Consider the following 24,740-nt stretch of genomic DNA (forward strand, 5'->3'; position numbering starts at 1 on the left):
TTCTTTTTTTTTTTACCATGTGTCATACTAACTCACCAGGTGTGTTGGGTGGGAAAACAGGAAGTGATGATGGCCCATTGACTCCAGGAAGTAGGACTGGTGGGAGGCCAGATAACCCTGGGTAGCCTGAGGGTAGGCTGAGGCCATGAAGTGCATTATTATTGTCCACTGAAGTCTGTTGCTGCTGGCCAGGGAGGCCAAGTCCCTCACCGGCTTTCTTCATGCGGTCCAGCTCTTGCTGGGCCATGAGCTGACGGACAGTGGTTGGTGCTAGGTAGTCCTTTTCTCTATCCACCTGGTTTCCCATTGTTTCTTGCACTTTGGTGATGTGCTGTTTTGAAAAGATGTGGTCTCTGACAGACATCCGTGCAGTGTACTTTACACCACACAAAGTACACTCAGGCCTGGGTCCCTCTGGTGAGCCTTGACTTATCATGAATGGCTTTCCAATATTAATCTTGAATTTCTTTTCTTTAGCACGCGCATTCTGGAACCACACCTGAACAACACGTTTAGGGAGTCCAATCTCATTGCCTAGCATTTCACACTCTTGCATTGTAGGAGTGCGATAGTCACTAAAGCAGGCTTTGAGTACTTTAAGTTGCAGGTTACTCATCTGGGTCCTGAATCGTTTGTGCCCTGGCCTATCCCCAGCATTGCTGCCTTTCCCAGATTTGCTGAAGGGGTTACCTGCCCCAAAAGGACTAGGGGAACTAGGATCAGCTAGGCTTGACGATTCACTCCTGTCATTGTTTTCATCAAATTCATCATCTCTGGAGCTAAAATAAGAGTCACAGTCTTTTCCAGAGAAGCTGAGGGCAGGGCTCACCATGCTGAATTGGAACCTTTCATTGCCACTATCAAAATTTGGCATCAGGCCACTTTTGTTGTCACTTAGCTTGTCTCCTCCATTGGCAGTAAGGCTTTCAACCTCATTGTTATTATACTCATCTCCGGTTGTAGCATCGCTAATGGCTGTGTTAATTGATGATGTCTCATCAAAGTCCATCTTACTGAGATCATAAGATGAAACTTCTGCTGAATTAATATTAGGCCCTTCAGTTTCATCACAGTTTTCAGCTTTTAAGGATGAAGGGCTTAAGAAGTTTTTTACTTGCGCCTCGGATGGTTTGACTGGGGTTGAGGATGCAGTGGGTAGCTCATACTCATTTGGCTCAGTCTTGGTAGGCAGCTGTGGGTAGTCAAAGAAATTATACTTATTGGGGCTTTCACCTCTTTCATTGTCTTGATTCATCATTGGGCTTGGTGGCAAGCTAAAACCTGCCTGCTTAGCGTCATGCCAGTGTCTAGATCGTATGTGGCTATCTAGAGCAGATTTTGCTTTAAACAATGCTCTGCAAAAGGGGCATTTCTTGTGAGACTGGGAGGGCCCTATAGCCCTAAACTGCCCCTTTCTCTCTCGAGCACGGGTGTTTTGGAACCAAACTTGCACAACTCTCTTTTTCAAGCCAACTTCCCGTGCAATATGGTCCAACATCTTCCTTGTTGGGTTAGAGTCAAGTAGGTATTTGTCATAAAGAATCTCCAATTGTTCTGGTGTGATGGTGGTTCTTAAACGCTTATCTCTGTGTTGCTCTTCACTACTGTTACCGCCATCTTTGTCATTGGCACTTTCTTCTTTGTCATCAAGTTTCCTCTTCATCGCCCCAGAGCCTGCAGCAGAAGCTAAGCCAGAGCTACTCTGAGATGGGATTTGGGAGAGACCTCCAGATAACAGCTGGCTAGCCATGAGGGGGTTGTTGGGGTCAAATATCATATAGGGCATATCAATGGGTCTTTCAAGGAATTGTGAGTGAAGAAATTGGTTCTGAGCAGCCAAGAAATGCATGTGTTGGTGCTCCTGCCACAACTCTAGAGTGGGGAATGCTATCTTACACTGATCACACTGGTACTGAAGCATCTGATGGGAAAGGCTATTTGTAAGTGAAGACAGTGCCAGGGAAAGTGGACTTGAGGGAACTGCAGCTGCCTGAGGCTGGGAATGGGGTCTTGACATTTGTGCCTGGGGGGCTTTTTGTGGAGGTGGCTGCGGTGTGCAAGCCTTAGATGGTCTTGGTTCTGGTAGTGACTTTACCACTGGTGAAGGGGCAGTCTCGTTCTGTTTAACTTCAGTTTCAGGGGTCAAATCTGGCTTGGGGGAAATTTTGCCCATGGTAGTACGAGGAGAGGACATCACAGGGGAGCTTGAGCCAGAACTGCTGGGAGTTCCTGTTTGGGAATGCTTAGGTATGTCTAAAGGTCCCTGGGTGATCTTAAATGGACCTTGCTCAGGAGAATCTGAATACTCCTCGCATTGGTTGTCGTCATTAATTTCCTCATCTTCATCCTTATAACACTGCTTTTTCTGGTGAGTGATAAGATCAAAGATGCGTGGGAACACAATGTTGCACTTCTTACATTGGTACTGCATGTTGCTGGTTCTGATGTATCGTTCATTAGTCAGCTCTTTTTTCTCACTGTCTTTAGAGTCTGCCTGGTTCTCATAGCTCTTTCGAGCTTTCTGGCGAGCATTCTGGAACCACACCACAATGACTCGTGATGGCAGGTTGAGCACAGTGGAGAGCTGCTCAATCTCATCATCTTTTGGATAGGCATTAGTGTCAAAGAAATCTTGAAGTACCCTTAACTGGTAATCAGTGAATCTGGTTCTGGAGGACCTCTTGTTCGTCATTGAGTCTGCTCTGTAGTATTCCTGTGCACTTAGTTGGGGCTCCAATCGAATGTCTTCCAGTGTTGTAATGGGAGGAATACTGAAGTTGTAGGGAGAGTCTTTACTCCGCTGCCTTTCTTTGAAAAGGGTGTTACGGAACCAGTGCTTTATAACTTTTTGGGGCAGGCCAGACTTCTCTGACATCTCCTGAATTTGCTCTTCATTAGGAGAATTGTTAATATCAAAGTTTGCGCGAAGAATCTTGAGTTGGTCATCGGTGATGCGGGTGCGCGGTCTCTTAAATTGAGAGTGGCGGAGGAAGTTTGGATCAAGACCCAGCTGTTGTTGGCAGAGTTGTGTAAGGTCCGTGGACAGCGAATCCATAGTGGGCAGCTGGAGGGCCAGCTGAGGGGGTAGCCCTGGGTGCTGGACAGACTGCATCATTAGAGGCGGGAAAAGGGGCAGATCCAAGGGAACAGGTAGCTGCACTTGGGGTGGTGCAGGGGGGGCAGTAGGTGGTGGAGGTGGGGGCGGTGGCTGGGGCGTTTGTGTCTGGTGAGAGGGTTGGTGTGAACTCTGATGGGAAACAGGAACCGGTGAAGGTACTGGAGTTTGAGGCTTGGCCACAGACATGGCAGCAGGCTGAGGAGCTGTCACTGGGGTTGGAGCAGGAGGAGGTGGCGGAGGAGGAGGAGGAGGAGGTGGTGGCGGCGGTGGTGTCTCTGGTGAAGAAGGGTTTATTGGATAAAGTTTGTCATAAGCCTCTCTGTACTGCTGGGCAAACTTTTCAAGTTCCACATATGGGAAAAAGTGACTATGCACATGTTCTTGGTGGCTCTTGAGAATAAGCATGTTAGAGAAGAGCTTTCCACACATCCCACACTCAAGCTTATCAGTATTCATTTCTACTTGTTCAACTCCATCTTTGCTTTTCCTTTGGTTTTTTTGTCTGTTTTCATTGTACTGGATCACTAACTCGAATCCAAAATTCTCCAATAGCGCTTTTGCTGCATTACCTCTTGCTCCTGACACAATACGTGGAGGGGGAATCAGAGGCTCTGAAAACTTTGACTTTTTGGGTTCTTTGTTGTCCTTTCCTACATCATTCAATGCATCACCTCCATTTTCCATCTTCGCCCTGTTTTCCTGTTTTTCCAGGTGGTCCTCTGCATCTCTAGACATTTGTATTTCTGAAACTGAGACTGTGCTAGCTTCCATTTTTGCTTTCTGGTTCTGCAGTTGCTGGTTTTTCTGCTGCAGAATTTGTGACTGTGATTGAGAAGCCTGCTGCTGCTGTTGCTGTTGAACCTGTTGCTGGACTTGAGCCTGCTGTAACTGGTGCTGTTGTTGCATCTGCTGCTTCAGGTCTTCTAGAAATGATCCAGTAAGACCAGGCATTCCAAAAGCTGCAGCTGAGTGCAGCGCAAGTTCTGGGCTAAGGTTGAATTCTGCCCCAGGTATGTAAAATGGGAAGAGGAACTGCGGCTGTTGAAACTGCAGTAATGCTTCTGGGGTCATTGGAAAATGGGGGAGAAAAGCTGGATTGAGGAACTGAGGCTGGAAGAAAGCAGCCTGTTGCTGGAGTTCATGTTGAAGCTGCAGCTGCAGTTGGGCTGAGGACTGTGCTGATTGTTGGCTGCTTGCCTGTGCTGAAACATGGTCAGTAGTTGCTGCTTGTTTTGAGTTGTTACTGCTGTTAGGTTCTTTGGGTTCAACAGTGTTTTCTTTGTTAGAAGAAGGTGTACCACTTCTTGCAGCATCTAAATTGCTTGCATTCCCTTGTGTGCTTGGGCCTGGACTTTTTGAAGATACTGGACCGCTAGTTCCAGATATACTGCTGCTGCTGCTGCTGCTCATGTCATTTTTGGCTGTTCTTGCTTTGGTCTGATGTAGAACTGACCTCATGTGAATTTCAAGTGTTGAACTTTGGCTATATGCAACATTGCAAATATTGCATTTAAATGGTTTGTTGTCAATGCTGTTGCTTGGCTCTTGTGGAACTGGGCTTGATGCCTCTTGAAGGACCTTTTTCAATTTATGTAGGTGGGAAACTGAGTTATAGTGTACTAGTAGGATGTTCTTCTGGGTGAAGGACTCCTTACATACTGTGCACTTGTAAGGTCGAGAAGGGTCCAGAAATTTTTCCATTGTAAAATTGGGCCCCTTTCTAAATGGTAGGGTCCGTTTTGGTTCTGCTCCCATGTCATCTAGCAGGGAGCTACTGTCACTTCCTGTGGGACTGGGCTTTTCTTCCTGGTCCATTTCATCATCTTTGTCCAAGTCATGTTCAAAGGCCTGAGCTTCCTCCAAGGCCCTGGCCTCACTCTCTGTGATATCTCCATTCAGTGGCAGATTGCCTATGAGTTGCTGCACCTCAGCCTCACTAAGTTCAGGGTGCCCATTTTCTAAATGCTTCCTGAGGGCCAGGAATGTCCTGAAGCTGCGCTGGCAAAGGCTGCACATAGTGGCTGCTCTGATGGCATGGTACTGAGAATGTATCTGAAGCTTCTGCATTGTTTTGAAGGCCAAACTGCAGTGGTTGCAACGATATTTGTAGACATGACGATCTGATACAGAGAGCTGTTGTTGCTGTTGCTGAAGTCTTTGGAGCTCACTGAGATGCTCCTGCAGATTATCAGGGGATTTGCTATCATGTCTTAATCCACTGGCTCTCTTCCAATCTGGGGCCTCTGAGGCCTCCTTTGGGGGCTTGAGTTCCTCACGCTGCAGGTCTAAATCGTTCTTGTCTTGATTGGCCAGCTCATCCTTTGAAATGTTTCCTACGCATAGAAAATACAATGTAAGGTTCTCGTCAGTCAGTATTTTTTGACAAATATATAGAAAATTACACACTAAAGTTCTTCAGTGGACCTTTACCATCATCTGGGCAACAAATTAATGACAGAAAGAAAACAGTGTATGCTACATATTCTGCTCACCATGAGACTTTCCTGACCCATCTGTGAGAGAGGTAGAGGAATCCATTAACGACATACTTCTCTCTTGTTCAGTCTGGGGGTGCATTATATTATTTGGTGTTGCTGTTTCAGGTCCAACAACCTGCAAAGACCAAAGATTGTTATTATACCAAAAACTGATATAGAAAGTGCAGAGGAAGCATGCCAAATTGTTTCTTGTATTGAAATCAAAGCTTATTTTAGGGAAAGAATTTGCTTCTCTCGGTGGACAGTAACAACATTCAAGATTATGGGAGCATCTCAAGAGAGAACATTTAGCAACAACAACAAGTAACATCACAATTTCTTTTTGCTTTGAATGTGCAGTTTGCTCTCACACACACACAGTCTAACAGACACATTCAAACAAATTGTATTTCTAGTCATTACTTCTACATACAGTCAGAATGAGCTTTTCCACACAATCGGGTGCCACGCTGTGAAGGTGAGTGAGATGTAGCTGCAGGTGGATTTTGTTGCTAAGGACATCCTGGCACAGTGGGCAGCGGATCACTGGCTGCATGGAATGCTGGGACATAACATGTAGCTGCATACGGTTGGCATCTTTACTGCTGTAGTTGCAGTACGGACACTGCTGAACCTAAAAAACAAGACAGCACAATAACTAGGTGGGGAAATAATGAAATGATTTTAAAGAAAAGGAAAATATTTTCCTTTAATTCAAGAGCAGAAGTTACTTATTACGCTCAATGTACTTTAGTGGGTATCATTCTTGCACTGCACGGCCATTAAATTAGCCAGCCATCCGCCTCACTGGTCACACCTTACTTTTTAAAATTCCACTAAATCTGTCAAAACGAGAATTTTTGGTAATCCTCACTATCTGCCACCCGGCCCCCAGTTACCATGCCCAACTTGACCTAGAAAACATAAATCAACCATCTTTCATGTAATTTGTTTAAATCTTTTAAGTCGTGCCATTTTATTAGTAGAAAACAAGATTGGCCAGAATTTCTAATCAGGAGATTGCAGATGACAAAGGTGTGTACTCTCCTAAGCTATGCCTTGCCCTCATTACAGCGAGTACTCTGAGCATAGCTGCCTCCCTACCACCTGTCTTAATAGAATCCATTTCTGAAATGACTAAGTCTTCCTTCCTACCAGAACCAGACGAGCTAATACTTCATAATCTAATTTAAAAACACATATAATTTAAAGAGATGCAAAAAGGGGAAAAGAAGCAGGCAAGGAGTCCTAAGGCTAGTGCAGGTATTCCACTTAAGGACACAAAGGCCGGCCTATTGTGCTTGATGCTGAAAAGCTATGTCAGAGGGGGAATAGTAGGATGCATTTAACCCTTTGAATGGCGCCAGGAATTGCTAAATGCTTGGCTTAACATTTCTGCTTCTTATAGTTAAGTATCTTCCATTAGCTCATCCCACAGTGACAGTGAAGGTTAGATTTCATTAGTGCTTATGAAGACAAACCTGCCTCAGTGGCTATTAGCTTTCTGTAGATCCAATGACAAAGTCCAACTAGTATATGGAATTTAAATAGCCATTTTGAATAGGTACATAGATAAGCACCATAACCTAGATGGATTTTCTTTAGCAAGGTGAACACAGTATACAGATCCGCAAACACTAAATGAGGAACAGATAAGAACAACACAGGTGACATTTTCTAACGCAACTGGGAGTTTCCTTTTAAAACTTCACAAACCTGGTCATTAGCTGAGGTCTTCCCTTCAGCAGACTTTGGCCTTTTAGGTGGGCTTTCCATTTGGCGATCTGGCAGGAGAGAATGTTTAACCATAGCATTCGGTCCGGTAACCTCTTTAGACACGGCATTCACTCCTAGCAGGTGGTGGCGAGACAAAGAGAATAGGGGACAGAGAACGCAAAAGGTTAAAAGTGAATGGATTTCATCAACTAAATATTCAGTATTTATATTCCCAGTTTAAATGTCTGCATTTGTATATTTTAATATTCCAAATATTTATGATACACATATTTTTTTAAACAGAAATACAACAATATTAATGGCAAACTTGTTTTTTTCCAAGGTTTTTGGAATACAGGAGAAGAATATTAAGTAGAGCATCTAATATATCCTGCATATTACATGAGAAATGGATGTATTAATCTGTAACATGTGAAATATACATGATAAAAATTGATAAAATTCTCACATCCCTCGCATTGGAATTGGATCATTTGTGAACATAACATAAATGTGTGGTTTGTCATGTTTGCTATCTTTTGTAACAATGAGCTGCCCCACTTTCACCTCTCCCATTCAGAATATGCACGATTTGAATGGGCCAATAAAATCTAATTGTGACATTTTGTGGCTGTATGGGATCATAAAACAATCATTAAATAATTACTGCTTTACAAATAACTGAATAACATCAACACATGTATTGTAGGTGATGGCTTTAAAAAAAAGAGTCTGACACCAGGACAACATTAGCATGGATACAAGCATGAAGAGTATTATTCACATTCACATATGCTGACGTGCCACTGCCCCGAGGACATGTAAAATAGGAAAAACTCGGGCAGGCTCATTATCACAGCACGACATACATTAAATGTTATGGTAATATTATACACTTCATTAGTTCATATACATTTCCCCAGCTGCCTCGACAACTCCTGTGTCTGTATAAGATGCTAAATTTTCAGGGCTTTGTCACGGCTGGTGGTACAGTACCAGCGCTACTTGTGTGTGTCTGTTTGTATGTGTGCGTGTAAGCGTGTGTGATGTTAACAGCAGGGCTCAGTGTGGAGAGATCAGCCTCTGGTTGTATTTAGTAAATGCTGCAGCCACTGATAAATCTTTCATTAGCCTCATCCTAAGATACAGGCCGTGCAGGCCCTGCTATACTCTGCCACTGCAATTTACCCACTCTGCACAACACAAAGACACAGCAACAGCAACGCTCCCTCCCTCCTTCCCTCCCTTTTCCTCGCTCTCTTCCCTAAGCTACCCCCCCCCCACCCCTCCCCTCCTCCCGCTTCCCCTCCCTCGTCTGGTCACTCAAGGCAATATGTGAGCCTCACTCTTGCGAATCAACGCTTCACGCTAGATGCACAAATGGAAAAAAAGGGAAATCAAAGCACTGATACATGGAGAGGGGGCTAAAAAAAACATTTTGTATTTCATATTATTCTGTGGCTCGTGTTTGTATTGGGCGCATATCAATTCCTCCGGCCCGTTCATGCATTTTAATTCTGTTGCATTAAGTAGGCGTTCCACTTATTTTATTTGTAATCCCCTATATCTGGAGCCTGAAATATTGGCCTGTCAAGGAAAGTGACAAGAGAGAAGGAGGGAGGGAAGAAAGGAAGAAAGAGAGAAAGGGGAGAGTGAAGAAAAAAAAAACACACGCACACAAGGGCACAATGTGAATTTCCAAGAACATCCGAGAATTGCTCTGCAGCTCAGAAGAGCGAGGTAATCTCGTCTTCCACTGCTTGTGATGGCCCCTGCAGGGCTAGCCTGTGTGTGTCCGCGCGCGCGCGTGTCTATGTGCAAATATGCGTGTGTATTTTGTGCTTCATATCAGGCCTCTGACACTCCATTGGTCAGATCGGTGCAGGCTGGAAGCGCCCGTCATATCACCTGACCTTTCCCGAGTCCGTGCCCCGCCTCCTATATTTACTATAACCATTTCTAATTTCAACTTTCAATTTTTGCCTCTGTCTTCCAGTCAATTTGCAACTAAATTACATCCCTGAGAAAGGAGATGAGGCGATTGTTGGACGAGAGCCTGCAAACACATTTACAATGTGGAGGGTGTGGGGGTGGTGTGTGTGTGTGCATGTGTGTGTGTGTGTGTGTGTGTGTGGGGGGGGGGGGGGGGGGCACACATCACCATTGATTACTGTCATGTTGAATGTAAATGCTCGTCTGTGTGTGTGCAACATGAAGATCTGTCCTTCTGTTTTGAATGTCTTTGACCCGCTGCTTTAATCAACACTTATGCTTATGCTCAAACTCATATGAAGAAAAAACAGTTGGTTAACCCTGAATGAGAGAGGAGTTCTTTCTATGGTCACTTAGGAGCTTTCAATAGCAAGCTCTGCCAGTGAATAATAAACCTATTTTGAGGCATAGAATTGCATTCAAAATTGTAGAGTGTCTTCCAAGAATATAATTACCAGTAGGACAAATAAATACAATGGCAACCGCAATCCAAAAACTATCCATAAAACCACGAGAGGAAAATCTAAATATCCCTAAAACCTTGTTCTTAACAAGCCACATATTCTTGCAATGAATAGTGCTTGGATAACTTAAGTAAATCAAGAGAAATAACAGGAGAGCACATGACTGAGAACAAGGGAGAATCAGAAGACTCTTCTCTCATTTTCTTTTGTCTCTGAGTCTGCACCCCATACTTAATGACTGTCCTTTTTCCTTTTCCTCCCCCTTGTACTTTCCCCTCCCTTCTCCGGCTCTCCTCCATCCCCTCTTCCACATGTGGGTTCCAGCAGCTGCAGCCTATTGAAATGGAGGGGTAGAATAAACCTGAAATTGCCCCTTCAACCCCCTAACCCCCTTCCACCAATGACAAATGTCTGCATGGAGCAGGACCTGAGTTGATTAGATAAATCAAAAGGTGATTTATGACACTCAACCCCTTTTGCATTGCAGGGGGAGAGAGCGGTACACACACCACCCATCTTTATTTGCAACTGTCAGGGATGTTTAGGTAGCCACATACGCACACATACACTTCTATAGACGCAAGTGGACGCTCCAGTGGAGAGAGGCACGGAGCAATGGGGTAAAAGGCAGAACAACGGGGAGAGGAGAGAACAAGAAAAAATGACAGAGAGGGACAGAGAAGTCCACGGCCTCGGGGTATTTTTATCCCATATAGTTCCTCGAAAGGCAGGGGAACCAACAATGCCATTGTAGCTCTTGCTTTTTCTGGGGATCCATTTGGAATCCGCCCTTTTGCTTAAAAAAAGATTTTTTGTACAAAGCAGACTGACCAAGTGAGTTTTTCACACAAACTGTCCAAGTATGTCACTGAATCATCATCGTGTCTTCAGGACTGACTATACGTAAAGTCGGCTGCATCACTGGGATCAAGTCGACAGTGAAATAAACCTGTTGTAACCATTTCCCCTGTTTTTTCCTCGTCCTCTATCTTCTTTTAACATGCTGCATCAATTCCATTGATGATTCCACTCCTGTCATTTCATTTAATCGAAATACAAAAAAGCCCAGCAAACACAGAGCGGAGAGCGGGGCGGTGGTGTGGGAGTGTGGGCTGGGTGGCTTGGATTTAGTATTCAATTTAGCTGTCTTGAGCCCTGGCAGACTGGCTAAGGTTACGGAGCAGTAAATCTAGGAAGGAGAGCTGGCCAAAGCGGGCCAGGGAGGGCTGGCCAGCATGATTTACTGGCCTACTGCTCTGAGGTTACACATTAGGCTGACCCCCGGTCACCTGATAACATTACAGCAACACACTCTGAACCCCAAACTCCCACTGAAGCACTCAGCAGGGCCCAGATCTTGCCGGAGGGAAGTACACAGAGAAGGAGGCTGGAAAAAGATTGAAATGGTGAGAGGCAGAGACATAGTCAGATGGAGAGAGAGTCAAAGAAAGAAAGGCTATTAAACAGCAGCTGTCTTGTAGTTTGTGTTTTTTTAATGACTAGCCTTCCCTTCTCTTCCATCTCCAGCTTGTGTTCTAATGAGAGATAAATATGAGCGTGGCCTTGTCACATTTGACAAATTGTCGGAGACATTCAACAAGCTGTCATTACACAGAAAACACACATAGTGCATGCACAAAGGAAATGCTGCAGGCTTGTAATTAAACATGCTAATATCTTTAATATATTTTAATCTCATATAAGAGAGAGAGACAGAAAAGGAGCACAGCTATCCTCTCAAGTTGGGGGAAATTTGCAAGATGCATGCACATTAAAAAAACAGACACACACACACAAATATTCAGAATATAAACAAGCTAATATAGAATTATTTAACATGAGATCTTGTTTGCACGTGAATGCGTTTCGTTTCGCCCGTATCTTCACGATTCAAAATTGCACACGCAATAATACATAACATCTGACTGGAGGAACAATGAGTAATTTCTGTGCTAATTTGAAGCAGGTAGAGATCTGTAATTTCCTTAGGCTGCCTGACAGGCTCATTTCTATGCCGGGGCCTTTGTTTAGTTGATTATTTATAAGAAGTGGGCCCCTGAGCCATGGTGGCGACATGTGCCATCTACACAAACAGCATAAAGCTATCTGGAAGTAATCCACACTGAGGACATTTGCATGGAAAATGTAACGTGGATTATAATTAATCTGAAGTGACACGGGATTAAAACAAGACAATGTAAATGAAGAAAGGGAAACAGCTCTTTTCGCTGGTTCCTTGCCCCTCCCCCACCCTTTCACCTCTCTCTCTCTCTCGCTCCTTCCCTCTTCTCCCCTCTCTATCTATCTATCGGCCCCTCTTTGTTTAAAGACTCTTGGTCTTGGAGATGAAGTGCGCAAATACACTGCTCACTTGGTCACACTGTAATCCCTTCCCTGGAGATACCATATGGACACACACACACACACACACACACACACACACACACACACACACACATAGATCTCAAGATTTAGGCCTGATGAAGGAAATGTTAAATCTGCCTACTTATAAAAAAAATCAAAACAAACAGACAAAACAAAAACAAGGCCCCAGAATAACAGCCTGATAACACACCAGGATCTCCCGCCCCCCCACAACACCACCACCCCCACTTTACATTTTCTGGCAATTGACTTTCTCAAGTCTCCTTTAAAGCAAATGCATAATAAAACACCAAAAAAAGCGCCACTAGCAATATTATATCTGCCTTCCTAGACAAACTAAAACCTTACCCCCAAGGCGACTCCTAGAACAAATTATTCATAAAAAAAAAAAAAAAAATGGAATACATTTCTGCTTTATTAAATAAGCTTCACTACACTCAAGAACGCTCGCATACGTAGGCACGCTTAAGAACACCGTGGGTTTCTTTCTTTTTCCCTTTTCTTTTTTGCATGTGTGCTCTGGTGTTAAATGGCGCTGGTGGTAATATGCAGCAGTAAATGCATGGATGGTGGTTCCCCCCGCTAGTCCGTCAGACAGGCCTGTCACAGAGATAGAGCTGAAAGATAGATGACTAGCTAAACTAATAGGCCCCAGCCTCACTCAGCTCTCCTTCTGGCTCATTGAGCCTCACATTATGGAGCTAGGTATGGCATGCTAGGAAGAGAAGGTGGGGAGGGAGCTTCAGATGGATAGAGGGTGTAGTTGGAAGTGCATGTGTGTGTGTGTGAGTCGGGGGGCAAGAGTGAAAGAGTAGAAGAGACATTAGTAGGGGCAGAAAGAATGAGAACCCCATGCAAAGACAGAGCGGGGAAAAAAGAGAGAGAGAGAAGCCCCATGTAATATTCATTCCCAGCCATGGATTTCCATCTCATACATAAGAAAACCATATGAATTCATATTTGGGTAAATCAAATCTAACAAAGCCGGGGCCATCCTGACCACAGCTTCACAGCAGAGGCATTATGTGCTCCATACCTCGCCCAAAATAACAGCGACGCCAAGTCGCCTTTTACAGATTGTTGCCCCTCCCTGCTTCACTATACTTACAAACGAATAAACTGTTTCTCCTTTCCCCCTCTTTCTATCTCGTGCTATTTTTTTTTCTACCCAAGGTAATGCCTGCGATAGGTTCACAGATTGGACAACAATTAAGGGATGGATTGAGCCAGGAAAAAAAAAATGGGAGAGAAAGAAAAATGAAGGGAGAGTGCAGGGAAAAAACTAATTTAAGGGTTGCAGGGATGCAGTGCAATATTAGAAAAACATATACACAGGCCCCCCATCTAATCCTGCGCTTATGAAAAATTAATATGTCATCGGAGAGGGCACAAGAACGAGAAAAGATTAATGCAAGGCGCTTATAAATTACAAGCACGCAAACTGATTTGATTAAAAAATAATCTGGGGCCTGGACATTGCCTGGTAATATCCACAACACTCAACTTATCCTTCTCTCTTTCTGTCCTTTTTTCCTTCCTCTTCTTGTTTCCCCCACTCCCCCGTCTCTCCTTTTTTCTCTTTCTGTCAGATGGAAACGATTAAAGCGGGTCACATGGAGGCTAGTCAGCAGCATTCACATGTTACACACACGTTAGAACCTTATCTGAGGGAGAGCGACACATGAACAATAACTTAAGACGAGAGGCTTGTGGTTCGTATGTGTTTTGTGCGCACAGTTTGCACGCGCGCAGACTTACGGTCAGTTTTCCTGCTGTCAGCCGAGTCTCGGTCGCTGAGGTTGAGCCCGGGCCTGGAGGAGGAGCGAGGAGGTCTCTCACTGTCCTCAGAAGTTTCTTCTGAAAATGCACACACACACACACACACACACACACAAACAACAACTTCATTATCTGCAGAGCTCTCTAAAACACATTCGATGGCTGTAAGGGCAGCACTGGAAAAAGAAAATTTCATGGTGTTTGACTCTGAAAGCTGCAGATGTTCTAACATATATTGCAGTGTGATATTAGAGAAATATTCCAGCTTTTATATGTTTGCTTTATTCCCATAAACACCTTTTTCTAGAATAAACGTATCCCACTGAACAGCATATCTCACCAGCAAATAATGTTATTGACTTAAACACATGCTTTGTTGAAAACAGCCGCACTCTGCCACTTCTAGTGGGTGAAACATAATACATCCATGGCCTGAAAGCTGAAAGGTTGTGTGACAACAAAATATGGCCTCCGGGGAAACGGCTTCAGTCATTTCGGGTGCCTCTCTTCAACATGCACTTCTCAAAAAAAGAAAGAATATTATTTACTGACATTGCATAATAATGACTTTTTGTCCATATATTTCATTTTAAATAAGCATTTTTACTTTTCTTCTATTCATTTAAAGTGTTATTTCAGGTTAGACAAATATTACAGCATGGTGGAAACACAAATTATGCTGTTGTAATGTAAAAACATAATTATGTGGAAACGCTATCATTCTGCTTTATTGCGACAACTGGAAAAAATACACAGCTCTACCAAATTGAGGCACACATTAACACTGACAGCCTACAACACACATCCTGCTGTAAAATCCGGGGGGAAAAAATAGGAAAAATGAAAAGCAAAATAACATGAGATTGTGTAGGTCATGCTCACCACTACCCCGTACAGAAATAGTGTGTCTGCGTATTTTTGCACGCCTTGCTAAAAAGTATGTGTGTGTGTATTTGCGTGTGCACGCCAAAACACAAACCAACACACACGTGCAGCTCTGCACTATTAGCAGATTAGCCTACCCATCTCTGAGAGTTCAGCCCCTTGTTTGATAATTCTGTGTATCTGCAGTGTTCTGCCAGTGGATTAAAGTGTGTGCATGTGTGCGAGTGTGTACGCATGTGTGTGTGTGTGTATGTGTATATATGTGTCGCCAGCACAAGCTAACACTAATCCTAGCCGAGCCCCAGCGCTCCCTTTCATCCAGCCATCATTTGTCTCCGGCTGGGCTGATGTCACTTTGTAATGAATTTTGAGCAGTCTGAGAGAGGCCAGATAACCAGGCATGCGCATGCACACATGGCACGAACACACACGCACACATATAAACACACACGCGCACACATATATATAAATATACACACAATATAGTGCCCTCCTCCATCTCAGGACTAGCACACACCAATGCAAAATCAAACAGAAACACTTGCAAACAGGCATCAAATCACACACACGCAGAGTATCACGTTCACGCAGACACACACAGAGGAAAAACCGTTACAAATTTCATGTCTTTTAAATGGGGGAAAGGGGGGTCTCGCTCTCAACACAAACCCCTCACTCTGCCAGAGAATGAAACCGGTGTGTGTCTGTGTGCATGGGTGAGTGTGTATAAAAGAGCTGAGCTCATCAATCCTGTACTGCCTTAATAACCATATTTTATAACACACACACACACAGCACACGCAGGCACACTCACACACATATTCACAGAAATCAGGCAAAGGGTGCATTGAGGTCAGCTTGCATTTGCATACAATCACTTTGGCCATTGTACGATGAGCAAAAGAGGTCTGCAACCCCACCACCACCACACACACACACCCCTTTGGAAACATGATATGATTAACCCTTTCAAATACCATGTGGTGTGAGTACACACACACACATGCAAAAAAGCACATACAGACACACAGACTAAGCGCTGGCGCCATTGCTTTAAGCGGCAACACATTAAGTGGACATTATATACAGCATGAAATTTTCATGGCAGATGCTGGCATGTGATTGAGGAGGAAAATTGCAGTTGTGTTTGTGTGTGTGTGCCTGTATTCATGAACACTGTTATATTTTTGCATTTGCACACGTGGCTGCTGTACACGCTGTGTACACACAGTCTGTGTGTTTGTGTGTGTGTATGAAAGACTGGGACTGCACTCTGCTCCTGATGTTTTATTAATACATCGGTGACAACGGAGATGAAATATCTCCTGTCAGCCAAGAGAGGCCGGGCTGCAGAAATTGCAATTTTCACTGCTGGTGCTGCAGCGTCCATCTTTGTATTTTAATTCACCTCACCTTCATACGGAGGGGGGAGAGGACGCACACTGTGTATCCATGTGTGCGCGTGTGTGCTGGTGTAAATGCTGCACGTGTGTGGTGGGTACCAAAGTCCTTCATCACTGGTTTATCTTTTCTCTATGCTTGACTTTTGTTCAAAGCCAAGGAAAAGCAAACGGTACAAATCGAACAGCATGTTTCACATAAGCATGCGGTGGGAGGGGTGGAGGGGTAAGGGTCAAAACAGAAATACTGAGAAAAAAAACACGCGTTAGTAGATCTTATATACTGCAAGGTCAAGTTAGTGTGTCAAAATAATAAAAACGTTTATAAAGTAGAAGGAAAAAAGTGATTTGTTACGTATCATTTATTCAATTAATTTAAAAAGATGGTCATAAAAGTTTAATAGCAATTATTTTTATTTGATATTATCCCTATAATGCACTACAGGACCATATCATTTATCCCATAAATAAATTTGCCATCTGTGATGATAAATAAAAATGTGTGAATTACAGCTAGTTCGTTACCATTACATGACAACTCTGAATAATTTTTTGTGTTTTTTTTTACTTCTGAATATGATCTTCATAATGACTTATTGCACATTTTTGTATTCGCCCATTAAGCTGGTCAAACTGCAAATTAATCAAGTCATTCTTCTAACAGATGACAGCAAGCAGAGGAGGAAATAAGTCAAGTGAAAGTGGTCTGAACTGCAGTGTGTGATCTTAACAATATCAAACCAGGGTCTTAACAAACCTCTAGGGGGCAGTCTACCTGTAGCCAGACAAAACACAGGAGAAACGTGAGACAATGAACAGAAAGACTGAAGGAGAGGAAGGAAGAGGGTGAAGAGTGGGTGAAGAAAGAGAAAAAAGAGAACAGGAGGGGGTGATCATCTGGGCCTCATCAGTGCTTTTTTCTCCTTTCCCCTTCTAGTCAGTTATATCTGTGGTGTGTGTGCGCGCGCATGCATGTGTGTGTTCGTGCGTGTGTGCATATGGGGAATGTGTTTCCACACTGAGGACATTCCCAGACGAGCTCTCTCAATACATCAGCACAGCGTCTGCCCTCTGACTGACCCTGACATTCACACACCACACGGGTGTGTACGTGAGCGCGTGAATGACTGTGCATGTTACATCGTGTTAGCGTGGATGTGTACCATTGATCACGCGAGTGAGACAGTGACTGCATATGTTTGCATGTGAAATGTCATGTGCAAGTATGTGTGTGTAAAGTGTGTGTGTTAAAGAGAGACAGAGCATTCTGCAGCGGGGGGACTCTTAACCATCAACTTAATCGCTACCAGAGGACACACAGAGCAAAAACTTTCGCAGTCACCTTCCACTGCCTCTGTGCATGCACACGCGCGCGTGCACACACACACAAAGTGGGCCAGACTGTGGAGGGTGTGTGATTTTGGCAGCCTGGTGGGATTCTCTTTGATGTGGGTCAGTCGGAACATTAAAGCCGGCCGGTGAGCTCGAGCTAACCACAAACCCTGGCTTCGATTACGCTGCAACCAACACAAGCCTATATTTAACTGTTAAAAAGGAAGAATAATTAAGTGTCTTATGATCAGAGATTCAACCTATCAATTTGATTTGAGATTTTATCAGTTAGTAGCCAGTGTAACCAGTTAGATTCCTACCCATAAATGTCTGTTTTGTTTATCCAATAAATAGTATCTGAAATTTGGCATCCGTAGTAGAAATAAAAAAAAACCAAACAAAACATGCTCATATTTTTTCAAAGCAGAGCAAAAAGCAAACAGATAGAAAAGCAAGTTTTAAACAGACGGACGCAGGAGGATAGAGTGGAGGAGAAAGAGATGTCTGAAAGAAAAAAATAGAGGACTAGACATATGGGAGATGGAGGCAATGAAGAATATATTGAAAGTGTGAGTGCAGTGTGTTTGTGTGCATGTGTATGTGTGTGTGTATGTGTGTGCCCTCTAGCTGTATAATGACCTGCTCTGAGACCACTCACTCCCCCTCCTGTCTCCCCCTAAGGGCCCATAACCGCCATGCCGGGTCATTATGTGCCCGGTGGAGGACTCGGTTGTACAGCACACAACAGTCGAGCAATGCCACGCCAGGAAACTGGACACGGAGACTCCAAAATGGCTGAATTCATTAGCTGGGTTGAGCTGCCTCTAATTTGCTTCCTTAGGGCTAGGACGGTGCTCATTAAAGGGGTAAAGGAGTAAAAAAAAAGTCTTGTTTTGCATTTTGTTTATCTTAAATCATGGATAACATAAAATTGGAGCATCAACTGAAAGTGTAATTGCTGCCAAAGAAAATATACGATATATAAGAACTGCTAAAATAACAAGACAAAGAATCTGTTATTGTGTAGCTTGGACTGCGTATAGCAGAGCATTTTCAGAGTGTTAAGTCTGTCTAATAATGCAGGCCTGATACTGGGTCCATTTTATCTGTGCTAATAATGAAGCCTTAATGTTTTTGTGCAACACATTTGACTCCCGTGTCTCCTCAACTTAGGCATGATGTTGATGCTGATTTCTTCTTACAACTCTGGTCACGTCCCCTGTGAGACCATGTGTGCGTATGTGAGCAACAGGGGGCCCTGTGATGTCACATTCCTGCGCCGCGCGCGTGGCTCTAGTTTGGCCTCTAGGTTTTAGGGGGAAAGCTTTGAAACATTACACCATCCCACACAGTCACAGCCACGCACACACACACACACACACGTATACACACCGAAGCACACACACACATAGTCAAGGGCCAGTGGTAATACTGCCAGAGTAATAACCTTACAGACTTACTGATCCCCCCCCTCCCATTCTCTCACCCTCAAATCTTTATTTACTCTACTCTCCCTCTTTATCCCCCCTTTCTCCCTCGTTCTCCCTGTACCTTTCCCCCCGAATTTCAGCGCGTTTAACAAGCATTTAGATCTTAACCAGATGTTGTTAATGTAGCATGTCTAAAATACTAAACATCAACCCAGCAGAGAGGGTCTACAGCTCCTGCACAGGGCCTGGGAATAACTCACTCACTCACACACACACACACACACACACACCCGCACACGCTTTCCCTCTCTCCCCCTCACACACACACCTAACCATGAATATCTCTGCGTATAACACACATTTACTCCTACGCAGCTTTCAATGCATTTCATGCACATAAGTCCACAGCCCACATGCTAACATGTAAACACACCAGCACAAGCAAACACACATGTTTCCATTTTTAGAGGTCCATTTTTATATTATATATATATATATATATATATCGAAAATAATGCATAAAACCATCTGCTTTCAGAGCCACCAAAAAACAAGACTGTAATCCTGGATGAATATATATATATATATATATATATATATATATATATATATATATATATATATATATATTGTTTCAGGTCGACTCTGAAAGCCAGACAATAGGATTGTCACATTTAATTCGCTCCTGGTGTGAATGTCAATAAGTTGAACTGACAGAATAAGCTGAAAAAAATGACTTTTTGTGTAAAAAATGCTTGTATCAGCAGCTCCAAATTTGCTTTGTTGTTGTCAATTACGACTTCCTGAGACTCTTCATTGTATTTTCTTTCGCTCAAATTGCTCGCTCTGCTGTCTTGCAGGCGACTAACAAAACACCTATTACCCTTTTGGAAAAAAAAAGAGGGGGGAGAAAAAAAAATCATATGAATAAACATAGCCAAGATTAAAGGCTTGCATGTCTTGCTTGCTGCGCAGACAGAAACTGTTGTTTCGTGTTAAGAAGGGTTTCATTTTCAGTGCTGTGGGCACTGGGTGGATGGGTTTGTGTGTGTCTGTGTGTGTGTGTGTGTGTGTGTGTGTGTGGAGGGTGGTGTTAATGATTCTTTAATGGCAAATACAAAAAGGGTTTTCACAGGACAAAAATATGACTTCAAAAGTTTCACTGGTGGATAAAAAAAAAGTTGCCCCAACACCTGGCCTTATACAATAGGCTAACACACCTACTGTACACCTCCACACGTGCACACACACACACCTGCATCTTACACAACAGCCATATTGCATTTCGGCTTTTTGAATCACCTTAGGCTGAGTAGGTGAACTGAGGAGGCGGCACGGCATGCTTACTGAGGGATTTAAGAATAATTTGAAAAGAAGATTCCTCTCCTCTGTTTCATCTCCTCCCGTCTCTTTCTCTATTCTCTGTTTCTTCCCGGTCTTTTATGATTCCTCGGGCCAATATTTATCTAGCCCCTGATTATAAACATCTGGCCAATAGGGCAGTCTGCGCAGCGGCAGCTGAGATGCGCACACATGCACGCACTTGGAGAGTCTCACACACATAGTGGAAATATCACACACACCTGCCAACATGAACCTGTCAGGTCCAGACCGGAGGACGGTGGGAGGGAGAAAAAGAGAGAGCAAGAGAGAGAGAACTAGGAGCTGAGGGTTAATGGCCTTCCCATCTCTGTGATAAGAATTCATTCTGTTCTATTACCAGCACTTATCTACAGAGCCTGCTGTCTTTCTCCTCTCCCTCAAACACACACACACACACGCACAAAACAAGGGTCCGAGATCGATAGATGAACCTAATGAAGAAAGCAGCTGTTTCTCGGCATACCTGCTCAACTCTATCAGCCCAACAAGATCTCCCTGTCTCATTCATCTGTCTAGCTATCCATCCATTTATCTATCTATCTGTCCATCTATTTTTCTATCTTTTCACACAGCTATCCGTCCATATACCTATCCCATCTGTTCCTGTGCGCCACCATTTACCCGTTATCTCTCCATCCATCACTACACTGGTAAACAAAGATACGAGCAGGATAGATATAGTTTTCAACTGACCAGACCGGTCCTTGTCATGTATTCAAGGTTTATTTATTTTCCGAGAACTAATACGAGGCCTGAAAACAGGGAATCTAATAAAATGGCTGCCATGGTTTAAGAGAATGGCTGCGTGTGTGTGTGTGTCTATGCTTAAAATAGGCCTGTGACGGGCAGTGGCCAAATGGATAATGCTTAAACAGATCTTTATCCTATTGGGCTACTGTCCCGTTTTTAGCTGCATAAAACCATCTGCTTTCAGAGCCACCAAAAAACAAGACTGTAATCCTGGATGAAAAACAAAGGGAAGATTTGAGTAGACAGAAAGGACAGATAAACGAAATGTTTAAAAATGTGTATTTTACACATATAAAGATGACAAAAAAAACCTAACCGTGTTTCCAGTCACTTTATTAATTTCAAATGGTTTTCGGTAACTGTATTTGTTACCGATGCGGACTTCAGTCGAGCACCATGTAGCTTCCATTAGCGCTTAACCATTTTTATATGTGACACGTCTTTTGTCATAGAGGCATGCGCAGAACAAAAAATGTGTTCATCATCAGGGCCTCTAATGTGTTAAGGTCAGAGAGGATGGCAGAACTCATAAGAAGCAACAGAAGAAGGGAAAAAAATATCTTCAAGCCAAAATATTCATTAGGTTGCTCAGATTCATCTCCAAAATGACTACATGGAACCTGTAACACATAGTCACACATGTTCACACGCAACACACACACACACATGCATAGACCTGGGCCTGGAGATGGTATTGTACTGCCCTGGAGATGGTATTCACAGACAGTTACAAATAAGGAGTGTTGGCTTTCCTCTGACTTTCTCAAAAACATGCAAAAAATGTCCATTTCATTACTGGCTAAACAATGTCATATGGGCCCCCACTGGCCCTAATAGAAGCAGACAAAGACAGAGCAGCACACATATGCTTCGAATAAATCAGATTACTGAAGGAGAGTGGGGAGAAAAAGAGCGAGAGAAAGAGGGAAAGAAAGAGAGACACCGCCAGACACTTAGAGGATTGATAATATTCCCTTTTCTTACTACTTCCACCCCTCCCTTCCTCCTCCTCCCTCCCCTCCTTCACTTTCTAAACTCCCCCAACCACCACCCCCCTCCCCCCAAGCAGGATCTGTTTTAGATTTGAGCCAGTACTAGAGCCATATCTCTACCTTATCTCTGCTAGCCGTCAGAAAACAGAAAGCACCATGTTTCCATGCATTAGACTCCCGGCCCCTGACACGCCACTTGAAAATCTCACAGCCCTTCAAAATGGCTGAGCAGGAAAATAAAACAGCAAAGATATCATTTAATCAAATGAAATGCAGGTTACTGGGGTGCATTGATATCATTTCTGGAGTGTGCTCTGATACAGTGTCATATCAAAGAAAATGTCAGCCGTGAAAATTATGGAAATGCGTTTTTGGCATCGTGACAACAAATGTCACCCAAAATCTCCCAAAATGAGATCACTGTTTGAGTGCTATAAAGTATCATTAGCTCTTCTTTTCTTTTTCTTTCTTTTTTTTTTGGGGGGGGGGGGAATCCATCACAATTTAAGGGTCTGTGACATTTTCACCCCCTGACCACCTCTGGGTATCAAACCCCATCAAGACATCCTGTTGTGTTTTTGGCTCCAATTACGCCAAAACACTTCTCGAATGACTGTAAAGGGAAATATTGATTCCCCTTAAAATTGTAACAAAAACAGAAGGGAAAAAAAAAATCACAGACAGGGTGTGGAATATATTAACAATATGAAGAAAAAGGAAAAATCAATATTCAAATGACTTCTTTTATTGATTTATAATTAAGTCTTAATTGCGGCAAAGGCTTGGACTTTCAAATTGCCTTGTGACAATAGCTGAGAAAGAAGATGGGGGAACATTATTGATACACGTTAACAGTAGTGGTCGCCCAGACATTGATTCTTCCATTTTGTGGTGCCTTTGGCATGCACGTGCAATCTAAATAGCCGTGCACACACATACACACGTGCATATATAGACACATATATACACCTCTTTGGATAAACGCAACCCCACACCTAAGTGAACTTACACAGCATAATTAACCTTCATCCGGGAAAAGTCAGGACTGTCTTATCTGCAAACTTGACTGTGTATATGTGTGTGTGTGTGTGTGTGTGTGTGTGTGTGTGTGTGTGTGTGTGTGTGTGTGTCAGGGGAGTGTGCGCTTCAGCGTGAGTGCGTATCTGTCGTAATTACACCATTAGGTGTGGAACTGATTGACTTCAGATGGGGTTGTTAGAGGTATTATTCTGGACAAAATAAGTGAGTGAAAAGAATGTGTGTGAGAAGTGTGCGCTTATTTAAGCTTATGTACAGATTTTTAAATTAAGTATTTACCTGATCCAAACGCGCGTGTGTGTGTGTGTGTGTGTGTGATCGCTTCATGTGCCTGAAGCCCATGTGGCCATGTAAAAGTGTGTTTATGCTCATATCTGTGTGTGTGCGCGCGTGTGTCCCCGCGGGCCTAATCAGGTATCAGATACCTTTTGTTTTGGGAGCTCATTGATGGATGAAATCTTTATCTGTGCTATTGATCAGGAGGGTGCAGGTCCTAAACTGTCTGTCTAGCTGCCTGCCTGCTCCAGCTCTAACAAGATTGCCAGGGCCGAGTATATCAGTTAACATTTAATCAATGGCAGCTTAAGACACTGGGGCTAAGGGAAAGAAGCCCACTGCTTCAGCCCCTGCCCCAAACCATTACTCTGGATTGAAGCTGAAAATACATGTGCATGTGTGTACGCGTGTATGTGTGTGTGTGTGTGGGTGCTCCAAATGATTACAAGGGATTGGGTATGGTTGATCACAGGTCTTCGGGGGACAGAGGTGTGTTTGTGCTGTGTGTTTACAGGCATGCGAGCGCTGGCTTGTCAATACATGTTAATATGTCAAAAACGCCGGAGGGCGCTGCTTGTGCCGCTCAGAAGAAAATAAGAAACTGAATGAAGTGGCTGATGTATAAGAAAAATTTCCAGTCAAATCAAGTGAAGGCTTTCAAATTGAACACTCCTGTGCAAAAACACACACACACACACACACACACGCACTACAGCAGAATGATATGACATATCAGGCAATGCATGATTTTTTTTTTCTGCCTGGCTTGCAAAAAGCCCCCTGATGGTAAAATGCAAAAGAGGGGAGTCAGCAAAAAACAGAAATATGATCAGTTAGACTTTTTTTTTCCTTTGCTTTTTACATTTTTTTTTTTACCATCAGCTCATCTTGCAGTAAATGAAACCCCATCAGATCTAAGAAGCAGATCCTTCGCCGCCTATCTTCAGCTTTTTCTTTCGTTTTCGCGTGCATGATATCGCCATCCATCAGATCTCATTTTGTGAGAATTAAACATGCACTTACAGTGTTTGCCTATGCACCGTATCCGGGTGTAAAGTCCAGAATAAGTACAACGATGCGTGTGTGTGTGTGTGTGTGTATGGGGGGGGGTTTGCTTTGACGGGGGAAGCCCCCTCTCTCGTCCCTGTCTTTCGTCCAAAGCCTAGGAGATTCCCACCACCAAAAATCAATGTGTGTGAGAGCATATGTGCGCCTGTGTGTGTGTCAAGGTTTTGTAAGACAAATCTCTCCAGCATGCGCCGCTTTAGTGTTATTGAACCAGGCTTCGATCACTCGGCCACTGTGAATAATGCAAGGCAGGCT

The 24,740-nt window shown here is 43.5% G+C and overlaps 1 protein-coding gene across 1 annotated transcript in view; it reads right to left on the bottom strand.

The window, feature by feature from the left end:
- zfhx4 (zinc finger homeobox 4) overlaps positions 1–24,740 on the bottom strand; it is an 84,401-nt gene that overhangs the window by 4,809 nt on the left and 54,852 nt on the right. Inside the window, exons 7-11 of the mRNA XM_085362992.1 lie at positions 13,911–14,009; positions 7,312–7,445; positions 6,029–6,229; positions 5,611–5,731; positions 37–5,451 (exon numbers count right to left, since the gene is read on the bottom strand). Coding sequence (XP_085219118.1) covers positions 37–5,451; positions 5,611–5,731; positions 6,029–6,229; positions 7,312–7,445; positions 13,911–14,009 — 5,970 coding nt within the window. The remainder of the gene's footprint in view (positions 1–36; positions 5,452–5,610; positions 5,732–6,028; positions 6,230–7,311; positions 7,446–13,910; positions 14,010–24,740) is intronic.

The sequence above is a fragment of the Diplotaxodon limnothrissa genome, linkage group LG9, assembly GCF_057381915.1.
Source record: "Diplotaxodon limnothrissa isolate DT_005_m linkage group LG9, D_limnothrissa_male_GT1.1, whole genome shotgun sequence".
NCBI classification, from domain to species: domain Eukaryota; kingdom Metazoa; phylum Chordata; class Actinopteri; order Cichliformes; family Cichlidae; genus Diplotaxodon; species Diplotaxodon limnothrissa.